This window comes from Bison bison, unplaced genomic scaffold (assembly GCF_000754665.1).
Source record: "Bison bison bison isolate TAMUID 2011002044 unplaced genomic scaffold, Bison_UMD1.0 scf7180017864111, whole genome shotgun sequence".
Lineage (NCBI taxonomy): Eukaryota > Metazoa > Chordata > Mammalia > Artiodactyla > Bovidae > Bison > Bison bison.
In genome coordinates, this window is record NW_011494683.1 from 834,451 (window position 1) to 847,064 (window position 12,614).

The following is a 12,614-nucleotide window of genomic DNA, read 5'->3' on the forward strand; positions in this document are numbered from 1 at the left end:
AAGGGACTTCTCTGGTGGTCCAGAGGCTAAAACTCTGCACTCCCAATGCAGGGCACCCGGGTTCAATCCCTGGTCAGGGAACTAGATCGCATATGCTGCTACTAAGAGTTTGCATTCCTCAACTAAGACCAGGAGCAGCAAATTAAAAAAATAAGTATTTTTTAAAAAGTCAAAACTGACATGCCAATTCTTCTCTTCCAAATGCAACACTGGTCCTATAAAAACAATTTTGCCTCTAATATTTGGAGAACATGAATTCTTCATTTAACACGTGTGAAATAAGAGGCTGAGAAAAAAAAAATGAAAGTCTTTGAGTAGGCTTACCTCAATTCAATATATATTTAAATTATGAAAACTATTTTCAGCAGGTATTTCTTAGCAAGAAACACTGCAGCTCTTTCTGTTGCTGCTGCTGCTAAGTCCCTTCACTCATGTCCGACTCTGTGTGACCCCATAGACGGCAGCCCACCAGGCTCCCCCGTCCCTGGGATTCTCCAGGCAAGAACACTGGAGTGGGTTGTCATTTCCTTCTCCAATGCATGAAAGTGAAAAGTGAAAGTGAAGCCACTCAGTCATGTCCGACTCTAGCGACCCCATGGACTGCAGCCTACCACACTCCTCCATCCATGGGATTTTCCAGGCAAGAGTACTGGAGTGGGGTGCCATCGCCTTCTCTGCTTTCTGTTGCTACTACTGTTCTAATCAGGGTCATTTTAGTAGCCAGGGACAAAAACTCACTCCAAAGTCTATAGGGAGAGGGAGATTACGGAAAAGTTTATATACACATGGGAAACCAGGAGAAAATAAACACCCAGGTATCAGAAAGGTCAGGAAATGAAAATGCTGGGGCAGCAGCCACTTGTCCCACCCTATTTGTCGCTCTCCTCGCGTCTGTCTCTGTCCTTACACCCACTCCATCCATACGCCATCCTGCCCACTCCTGTACCTCACAGCTTATAATCTTCTAACTTCAAAGCTTCACCTTACCCCTCCTTCTTCAAATTACTATGTTTCTGCATCAAGTCTTACTGCTAACTTGCCTGTTTCTTATAAGCCATCCTTTGGAGAGAAGCAAAATATTACAAAACAGAACTACCATATGATTCTGCAATTCCACTTCTGGATTTATACTCCAAAGAACTGAAAGTAGGGTTTCAAAGAACTATTTGCCCACCCGTGTTCAAAGCAGCATTATTCACAATAATCTCGAGGTGGGAGCAACTGACTGTCCATTGTCAGGGGGATGGATAAACATAGCGTGGTCTGTCTATGCAATGGAATATGACTTCGCCTTAGAAAGGAAAGGGATCCTGTGGTATGCTACAACGGGGATGAACCTCGAAGGCATCGTGCTAGCCGAAATACGCCAGTCACGAAACGATACATGCTGTATGACTTCACTCATTCAGAGACAGAAAGCAGACTGGTGGTTACTGGGGTCTGAGGGTAGGGAAATGACAAGGACTTGTTTAATGGACACAGATTTTCAGTTTGGCAGGATGAAAACATTCTGGAGATCTGTTATACAACAATGTGAATATAGTTAACACTACTGGACTATATACTTAAAAATGTTAAGATGACAAACCCTATGGGGTTATTTTTTTTTTTATCACAATTAAAACTTTTTTTTTTCCTGAGAAGGAATCGATTGGATTTATTTAGATAATCTTCCTGAAGTATACAAACATGGGTCAGTGGCAAGGCTATGGACTGACTGCTGGTTTGACTTTTTTATTAAAGTCTACTGTTTTCGACACCCGCTAGGTTTTCAGTCAGGTGCTCAGTCCTGGCTCATTCAGCTGCTCACACTCAGTAAGCTTTCTTTACATAACAGGGGTTGATAATCCATATCTCATTTTTGTATTTGTAAGTAAAACACATAATAAAGTGCATTTTATTGTATTTTTGTATTACATCCTGCCATGCGCGTGTGTGTGTGAAGTCGCTTCAGTCGTGTCTCTTACGTTTCCTGCATTGGCAAGCAGGTTCTTTACCACCAGCGCCACCTGGGAAACCCACATCCTGCCATATGATTAAATAAAGGGGAAGTGTTAGTCGCTCGGTTGTGTCCAACTCTTTGTGACCCCATGGACGGTAGCCCTCCAGGCTCCATGGAATTCTCCAGGCAAGAATACTGGAGTAGGTTGCCATTCCCTTCTCCAGGGAATCTTCCCAACCCAGGGATCAAACCCAGGTCTCCTGCATCGCAGGCAGATTCTTTACCAAGCCATCAGGGAAGCCCAGGGTTAAATAAAGGGCTTTCTAATTCTGGGGTTTTGTTTGTTTGTCTTCTTTGCCCTTGACTGTTACTACTGTCACTCTGCCTAAAAAAATTTTTTAAGTGCAGTCTTTCCATAACTGCTGTGAAAATGCTCTTGAAAAAGTAACTATACAGCACAATGCTCTTGAAAGAAACCCCATCGACTTCATAGTTTCCTTCAAGTATGCATCAGCAGGACAAAACCTTCCAATTTAAAGACTTATGAAACAAGAATACCCATCAGAATCTTCTTACTTAGCACAAATACTATGATAGGAAAACTTAGAATTCTTGCTACAAAAGCAAATCAATTTCATTAGCCTCCAATCTATTAATATAAATTTAGAAACTATCCCTCCAAAGAGTGACTAAACTACTTGCAAGAACTGCCTTAGTTCAGAGCTGCATTAAACACATTGCCTATTACAACATGTCACAAAGGCTTAGGAAGGAAACTCTTCAGGCCCTATCTAACTGAGTTCTTGACCATTATCAGTTCTGTGACATTGTATTTCCTTGATTTTTATTCTCATCTCTGGCAGTTCCTCTCAGCGTTTTTCACTGGATGACCTTTTACTACCCAATCCTTGAATACTGGCATTTCCCACAGTTTCAGCTCTGGTATTCTTTTCAACCATACACACTCCTGAAACTGAAACTGAAACTGAAACTCACACCTAAGCTGCTACTTACACATGGATGATTCCCAAATCTATACCTCTAACCTAGACTTTTTCCCTTGGGTTCAGTTTCATGGACCTGACTACCCACTGAAAAGTCTTCCATCTGAAAGGATACAAGAAATCAGAGGCAAAATTAATTTCATTAGCTTAAACTTTCTCTCCATTCCCACCTCTATGGTCCTTACTCTATATTCCATTTCCAATTAAATCGCAATATTCAACCAGATGCCAGACATGAGAAGAATGCTAGATGTCCCGTTCTACCTACTTGAATCACCTGCAGATACTCCCAGGTAGCAATCATTCACAAGTCCTGTGGATTCCACTTCAAACACATCCCTTCCTCTTGAACCCAACTGCTCTCACCTTAGTTAAATCCTCGTAATTTGTACCCTGATGCCCTGGAGGAGGAAATGGAGACCCACTTCAGTTTTCTTGCCTGAAAAATCCCATGGACAGAGGAGTCTGGTGGGCTACAGTTCAAAGGGTGACAAAAGAGTCGGACACGACTGAGCGAGTAAGCCCGCACTCACAGGACTACATGCCTGGTTTTCACATTGCTCCAGTCCATTTCACCATAGCCAGGATTTCACTTTATCAATGTTTCCTCATTTCAAGTCTAAGCTCCCTAGAAGTCTGACAGCAGGCACAATCTGACTTTCACCTATATCATTTTCAGTGGAACAATTATGTATTTACTCTACAAAAAAAGGTAAACTCCTTACATACACAGGCCATTACCATCACAGTAAATATGCTGAAAGAATAAACACTTTTCCAGTCTTTCCTGCGACGCCTCACACCTACCCAGCTGTCAGGCATGCTAAACTCCTGGCAGTTCTGCCATCATGCCAGACCTGCATGCTTCCATACCTTTGTACAGAACCTTTATGTTGAAACAGCTCCACTTTATTCTCCACCTGAGGAGGCTTTACTCTATCCTTCAGATTCAGTCAAACCATCACCTCTTTTAGAAAAAAATTTCAAACTATCACTATCATTAAATTAAAAAAATTTTAAACTACTGTGTTCTCATACACGCTGCGTGTATTTACTAAACTGTGATTGTTGATTTATTTGCCTGTCTCTTCCACCAGACTACGAAGTGCTTGAAGGCAGAAATAGTGACTATCTCTGCTGTATCCCTTGTACCTAATACAGTGTCTGGCACTTAACAGCCTCTAAATAAATATTTACTGAACAAAGCAAGAATTTGTATTACATGGGAATGCCAGGCTATGCAAAAAATCTATAGTTTAAGTTTGTGGTCAAACAAAAAACAAGAGATACAAAGAAGGTTCCTCTCCTAAAAATAAATATACTCTTCTATTCTGTAATATATTTTAGTTTCAAGAAGAAACATACGCCAAATGCATAGTTATCTCAACTCCATTTTAGAAATAAGTAATGTATGCATTGATAATTATGAATATTTTTCATTATGTTTAGAAAGGGATAAAAGACAACACTATTTCTAGCCAAAAAATTGTGTGTACCACACCAAAATATTCTACACTCATTTCAAAATGTCCTAAAATTTGTTATAAAAGCTGATTTTAAAAAATATTTTCTTTCCAATTAGCTAAATTCAATAAAAACTATTTTTTCCAAAGAGCTCAGTAAATTAAACACTGTCTTATCAAACCAATTTATGTCTGTAGATACCACCTAAATCATTCTACTTTATATCAAGTTGCTTAAAATAGGCCTCTCATAAGAAAGTAAATAAAAGTAGATTTTAAGATCAATGGAGAGAGTCAGAGCCTTTGTCTGCATCTCTGCACTCTACCACACACATTAATGGAACGCAAATTATAATAGTAAATGTTATTTTAACAGAAGAGCTGACTTATTAACCACTTCTGTCAAAGTACCATATATGGACTCTCATAGCCATGCTACTGATTTAAGACACGAGGTAGACAGCCAAAATGCTCGCCCACACGGAAAAAAAGGAAAATATCATTATGGCTCTCTTAACATTAAAGACTTGTTTCAAGCCTCCTCTTAAAAAAAGAAAAAAACACTTGGTAAGAGCTTTATTATCTGAAGACAAAAGCAAGGCTTAAAATTCACTTAAGCGCTCAATTTTGGGCTCCATCAGTACTTGATCCTCTTGTGACTACAAATTTTAGAAGTAAAATACTAACAAGGAACCAAAAGACAACTTTCACATATGCTGAAAACATCTGCTTAACCTTAAATTAGCAAGTTGTTTTTCATAAACTGTGTAGAAGTAATTTTGAGAGCCACCAATATATGTTTAATAAATGACTTTCATTTTATATTTGAGAACAAAAATTTCTACAATAGTTTTTTTTATGGGAATGAGAATACACACAGAGATAAAAAGAGAACTGTCTTTAGTAAAAACTTTATTTTGTATTGGAGTATAGCCGATTAACAACGTTGTAATAGTTTCAGGTAAACAGCAAAGGGACTCAGCCATACATATACATGTGTCTATTAGCCCAGCTAGAAAACATAGATTTTAAATTTTCTTAAATTTTAGCTGGGGATGTATTCTAAAATGATCACATTTAATACACAGTAGTATTCTGGTTCCTCACACTAAACAACAAAAAATTTCCTTCACACATATTTTCCTTCTGAGAGCAAAGGAATAGAACAACATTAAACCAAAACATAAGGCTAAAATACACAGGATTTAAATAGTTAAAAAGAAACCATATCTTTATTTGAAAACATCTCTAGAATAACTTCCTGGACAACATGAACATGATTTCTTGCATAAAAGTAACAAAACTGAGATTAAATATATTGAAAAGATAATGACACAGACTCTGAAATGCTAAATTCTTACTTCCATATAGAAATAGTCTCTTCTGCAGAAGCAATAAATTATAAACATAAAATGTTCTTAGGCTGTTGGTTTCCAATCTGTGTAGGATAGATAATTTTGAAAACAGGAAAGCAGAATGAGCAGCATAAATTAATTCAACTCTGGTACAAAAAGTGTTCTAATTGGCCAAGCCCAGAGTCAGTATCTTGTATCCATTAGACAGAAAGTCTAAACTTAATTTGTTTTAACTTCCTCTTCAGGAATACAGGTTAAAATATGCATTCTAGAATAGTAAAGGAAGGGCCTGATCTTTTTGCAGAGATTTTTCAACAGATGAAACAAAGATCTACATATAATGTCATACTTTATAACTGAGATGAAAGAAAGTATATGCTAGAAAACTAGAAATAGTTGGATAAACAGGATGACTGATAAGTTTTTCTCACCCTGAACTATAGTTTTTTTTCAAAGTTGCTATTTCAAATCAATAACAAAGTTACAGAAAATAGGCTTTAGAGTGTTTCAAGTAAACAAATCCATAATTTCTAGTAAAAAAGGAAAACCTATTAAAACACTCCAATACACACTACACCCTCCGGTGGGCAAGCATCCATGGAAAAATATAAAAAGATTTAGTTGGATTTTCCACTCAGTTAAATCAGTCCTATAACTAATAAAATGATGGTTCTAAAAACCTCATAAAAGTTCACACTATTTTAATCACTTGTCTTAGTATCTGAGTTAGAAAAAGCAAAGATTTTTTAAAGTAACAATTTAGATGTTATAGAGGAGTAACATTAAGAAAATAAAATCATCCTTTGCTTATATTTCCTTAAAAAACAAAGTGCTATCAAATTCTTAACTTCTTTAACTTACAAAAGAAAAAAGAATAAAAAGTAAACAGAATAAATCACATTATAAAGATGTATAATTAAAGATAAAAGTATTCTTTATACTATGAGCTGCAAAGGCAACACTAATATTTTAAAGCAAAATCCAAAAATTATGGTTCCTTAGCGAGAACTGTGGCAGAGAAACAGTATGTTCATTAAGTTTTTCAGGAAAACAACTTACATTATCACCTGGTAATATTTATTATTATTGGTCTCATGAGGCTATGTGGTCACTACACAGAAATATAAACACACTTAGAGACTATTTAAAAGAGCCCTTATTCTATATGGCTAATGTTTCATGACTTAAATGATATAATAAAAGCAAAGACTAGATTAAAAGTATTCTACAATGGTCCAAATGGTCTTTAAAGTTTCTATAATTTACAGATACAAACATATATTTAACACATAGCTAGAAATTAGACATGAAGCCTACAGTTCCCAAAACGCATTAAAGAATTTTTTAATACACTCTTGAAACAACCAGTGCAACTAGGACTACTTGAGGTATCAACTTAATCTCTCAAGTTTAGGAGAACAGCAATTAAAGGACAACAGTGACATCTAGTGGACATTATAAAAATATACCATACATGCTGCTGCTGCTGCTGCTAAGTCGCTCCAGTCGTGTCCGACTCTGTGCGACCCCAGAGACGGCAGCCCACCAGGCTCCCCCTTCCCTGGGATCCTCCAGGCAAGAACACTGGAGTGGGTTGCCATTTCCTTCTCCAATTCATGAAAGTGAAAGTGAAGTCGGTCAGTCATGTCCGACTCCTAGCGACCCAATGGACTGCAGCCTACCAGGCTCCTCCATCCATGGGATTTTCCAGGCAAGAGTACTGGAGTGGGGTGCCATTGCCTTCTCCAAAATGCAAGCTAACATTATACAAATGTGCTTTGAACACCAATTCTGACTACATCATTTCCTTTTAGCAGTCTCTGTAACAATTCTGAGAGAAGAAAAGCAGCACTGTTCTAACAGGCTCTTTTTGGACGATTCAACCATACATATCTTGGATCAAAACCTTTTCTTCCTAGCGTTTCACTTATTTCAACCTGTATGAAGAATTGTATGACAAATCTTTAATTCTAAATCAAAACAAGCTGACTCTGCTCCCAAAGGTTTCTCAATATGAGTGACCCAATCATGTGATAAATATAAAATATTTAATAATTTAAGTACAAGAAGTAAATGTCTCAAGGCTTTAAGCACTGTTAGTTACATGACTAACTGACTAATAAAAGTCTAGCAAATGGTCCAATATGACTATGATAATAAAATTTTTAATGATTCTGAATGAAAAAAGTATTGAAAAAAATTTAAATGAAGAAAATTCAGAGCTGATCTATTTGTGAATTTATTCAAGCACAGGAAGTACAAATTAACCAGTATGGTCTGTCAAGAGAAAATAAGAAAGGTTTTTAAACTAGAATAAGACTACCTTTTTTATGGCAATTTTTCAAAACCGAATTAGTCCTTGAGAAAATTTACAGAATTACTCTTTAAAAATAAAGGAAGATGGAGAAGGCAATGGCAACCCACTCCAGTATTCTTGCCTGGAGAATCCCATGGACAGAGGAGCCTGGCGGGCCCCATGGGGTCGCAAAGAGTCGGACACAACTTAGCAACAAGCATGCACGCACATCCTTTAGGCCCAACATGTGCAGTTTGGCTCATCTCATTAAAGATGCTTGATGTCGTCGTTGGTTAATTTCCTTTTATTTTCCCACAGACTTTTTCATAGATGCTATTTTTCAAAATCTGTATAGCTTTTTTTTTCCTGTTTGTTTTGTTCTGCTGTGAATTGCTTTGCTTTAGTGAACTTGTGCTAGTATACTTAGCTCACAGACGTTCGAGCCATCGTGAATTTTCCTCATCTCCATAAATAGTTCATCTGTGCTTCTCCCTAATGACGTTTTATTTTTACCCCCATAAGCAACTGAGGTAGAAAAATAAAATGTTTACCATGGGGAAAAAAATAAAGGAAGATAACTCCGGAAGAAGATCAAGTATTCATCTCAAAAAGCAATGAATTTATTTCAAAGAAGATCAAACAACAATAATACCTGTGGACAATGTACTTACTTATTATTTGTTAATGTATAAGCAAGTTTCACAAGAGGAAAACACTGCACTTAATAAGAAAACAATGAAAGTACATACGATTTTTATTAAGTATTCTACTACTAACTCGGGGAAGAAATATAAATGTAGATAGATCTAAATATAAACACCAAATAAGAGTCCAGGTCACAATTTAACTAGAAGTCTTTTCAAAAAGTATAGGTCCGTCGCAGATTTCTCAGAACCACCTAATTTGAGGATTTTAATGACTATTTGAGCTCAAAAATTTTCTGAAAAGAAAAACTGCTGAATAAGGGTCACAATTTTCCAAGTGTATATTTCAAAATCACTGAAAATATGTCTGGAATGTAAATATTTGGGGATTAATAAAATTCAGGTCACAAAAGCATGGTCCTATTGGCTTCAGAAAGTTGTCAGAAGATAAATAAATTGTAGTTTATTCAAACAATGGATTACAACTCAGGAATCCAAAAAATGAAGTACTGATACATGCAACAACATGGATGGATCTCAAAAAAATGAGGCTGAGCGAAAGAATCTTTACATAAATGTATACTCTGTATGATTCCATTTATATGACATTCTAGGACAGGCAGAACTAACCTGTGGTATGAATGAATGAATGAACAAACAAAATCACAACAGTTACCACTGAGGGTAAGACAGATATGGGGACTGACTAGAAAGAAATATGAGGGAATTTTCTGGGTAATGGAAAGTTCTATATCTATCTTAATAGGAGTTGGGGCTATACAGATGTATTATACATTTGTCAAAACTCACCAAATAATTAAGATCTGTGCAAAATTTACATAAATTTTACCTTAAAAAATGAACCTTTAGAAAGAAATATTAACGACTCTGGTTATCATACACCATGCTAAAGTATTTGGGGTGAAATGTAGAAATATCTACAACCTATTTTGAAATGTACATAAAAATGAGATAATGAAAAGATCATAATAAAGTATGGCAAAACACTAACAATTGTATAATCTAGAATATGAGTATGAGTATGTTGGGGTTCACTGTTCAGTTCTTTCAGCTTTTCTGTGTATCTGAAATTTTCCATAATAAAATACTGGAGAAAAAATACAGATGACAATCAGAATTTAGAAGAAAATTTAAAATATAAGAAATATAAAGTGTTTTCTAAAATATTAACACTTTCCCTTTTAGAAATTAACATTTTAATCTGTTTAATGTCAAAAGTGACCATCTTCTAAATGGCAAATGTTACCGGACAAAATATTTAAAAAATTTTTAAAGACATACCCGAATTTCTTGAAGGTTGTGAAAATTATTTCCTACTCTGACTGAGATCTTGCTTGGAGTGTAGCTTTCATCAGATTTGTAATCCGCATAAATACATAATGTCTTCACTGTTGTTTTTCTTCTAAAAGCAATAAAGTAAAAACAACATGCTTTTATCATGTGCAAAGATTATATCCCAAACATCTTATCTTCTGATTTTAAAAGTCATACTTTGCCAAAATGAGTATTTGGATCAATGATTTCCATGTCCTTTAACAATAATAAAAATGAAGAACATGTGACAAAACACATACATGTTACTTTTACAAACATCTCTCACCTAGAACATGGTCAAGAGCCAGATGCTAAAGAAGGACCAGTTAAGCCAAAATAGGTACCTTAGAGTGCAAATAAGCATTGAGAGTTTCAGTTCTCCTCACTTGTGTTTAGACAAAGAAGATTATTCTAACAAGCTTGGTTTTCTTTTCTAGTTAGTACTTACTTAATTTCCTATGTTAATACTTGAAAATAACTAGCTAAGTGAGAAACTAAGTCTAGCAAAGAGAAAAATGTTTAAAAACTAGAAAGCATAATCTTATTACTTAGTGCAAGAAATAAACCTCTACTCTTTTAAAATATACATCTTAGAACTGCTGCTGCTGCTAGTGGCCAAAAAAAATTAAAATATATTCAATCGCCAATAATCAAAGAAACAGGAAATTAAAACACAGACATTGGTGTTTTTCTTATCATATTGGGAAATATGAAAATAACTGATAATACCCAAATATGATTGGGGAAATGTACATTCATGGCGATTTAGTAGAGGCAAAGTCTTTGACTCACAAAGAACTTCTAAGAATGCATTAAAAGACAATAACACAACTACTCTAAAACAGATAAAGAGAAATGTTCATGGTCCTGCAGTTAAGTCAATGAAAAATTATAAATAACCTAAATGTCTATCTCAATAGAGAATTAGTTAAACAAATTACAATACACCAATTCAATGAAATATTACACAACTATTTAAGATACACATAAATATATAGTTAAAGAAGGGGGAAAAGCAGATTATAAAACCGACTGGAAAAAAAGGATGTCATTTTGGGAAAAACAAAAAAAATTTTAAGTCATATAAACCTACATGCGTACAGAAAAAGGCCTATATAGAACCATACAAAAATAGTAAAAGTGAGTATTCTGATGGCATAGAGCTTATTTTCTTTTTTATGATTTCTGTATTTTCTGATTAATGTTTTAAAATAAGCATGCATTATTTTGGTCATTGGGGGAAAAAACAGACAATTTAAACAGCACCAAAATAACCATTAAGAAGTCTATTTCAACTTGATTTAAAAGTTAAGATCTGGTATAAACTGGCACTCACTTAGTAACAATGAGCTACTTGAACAGAAGCAGTCTGTGTCAAAAGTCGGTCTATAAAAACAGCAGGGGATCTGTAGCTTAGTGAGGGGACCAAACTTCTATAGCCTGAGCTTTTCATCAGAAAGGAATGGGGAAAGTTAAGGGCTGTTCCTCAAGTAATAAAGACAGATCAAGATGTAAAACGCTAAATACTCAAGAACTGCTGACAGGATAAATGCCATTACCAGATTTTCAAAAGAGGCCAGCGGTATCAAACAGACATCATTCTCTGTCTGCTGGGCCAGGAAGGAGACAGGAGGGGAAACACAGGAAAAAGGGGAAATTTTGAAGGGCGTACAAAAGATCTTTTCCCTGATACACCAGCCATAAACAGGCAGTGAAAGGTCTTTCTTATCGTGAAAAGATCAAAGATCATGAAGATGACTTTTAAGGATTCCTTTTTCTTTCTTAACAAAAGCAGATCTAAAGGACCAAACTTTCTGCTCAGAATAATTTCATCTCTGTTATTAAATTCAGGATAATTTAGTCACTGAACCTAAAGATAATCAGAGTTAGCTTAGAAAGGCAAAGGATAGATAGTAACAACACTAATAATTATAAACACAACAGCAACAGCAGAAACAGTGAGTGAATAAGTGAATATACTCTGTGTCTGGCCCAGAATGAATGTTTTATATATGCATTATCTCATTGACTCCTCAACCCTGTGATATAGGAACTATTATCATCTCAATTTTACTGATTGAAGGGAAAAAAAGTAACACTCCGGTTCAGTTCAGTTCAGTCGCTCAGTCGTGTCCGACTCTTTGCGACCCCATGAATCGCAGCACGCCAGGCCTCCCTGTCCATCACCAACTCCCGGAGTTCACTCAAATTCACGTCCATTGAGTCGGTGATGCCATCCAGCCATCTCATCCTCTGGCGTCCCCTTCTCCTCCTGCCCCCAATCCCTCCCAGCATCAGCGTCTTTTCCAATGAGTCAACTCTTCGCATGAGGTGGCCAAAGTACTGGAGTTTCAGCTTCAGCCTCATTCCCTCTAAAGAAATCCCAGGGCTGATCTCCTTCAGAATGGACTGGTTGGATCTCCTTGCAGTCCAAGGGACTCTCAAGAGTCTTCTCCAACACCACAGTTCAAAAGCATCAATTCTTCAGCGCTCAGCATTCTTCACAGTCCAACTCTCACATCCATACATGACCACAGGAAAAACCATAGCCTTGACTAGACGGACCTTTGTTGGC

The 12,614-nt window shown here is 36.2% G+C and overlaps 1 protein-coding gene across 2 annotated transcripts in view; it reads right to left on the reverse strand.

Moving 5' to 3' along the window:
- Positions 1–12,614, reverse strand: part of ANAPC10 (anaphase promoting complex subunit 10) — an 88,559-nt gene that overhangs the window by 39,647 nt on the left and 36,298 nt on the right. For both annotated transcript variants that reach the window (XM_010839124.1, XM_010839123.1), the window contains exon 4: positions 10,007–10,127. In XM_010839124.1, the coding sequence (XP_010837426.1) occupies positions 10,007–10,127 (121 nt within the window). The remainder of the gene's footprint in view (positions 1–10,006; positions 10,128–12,614) is intronic.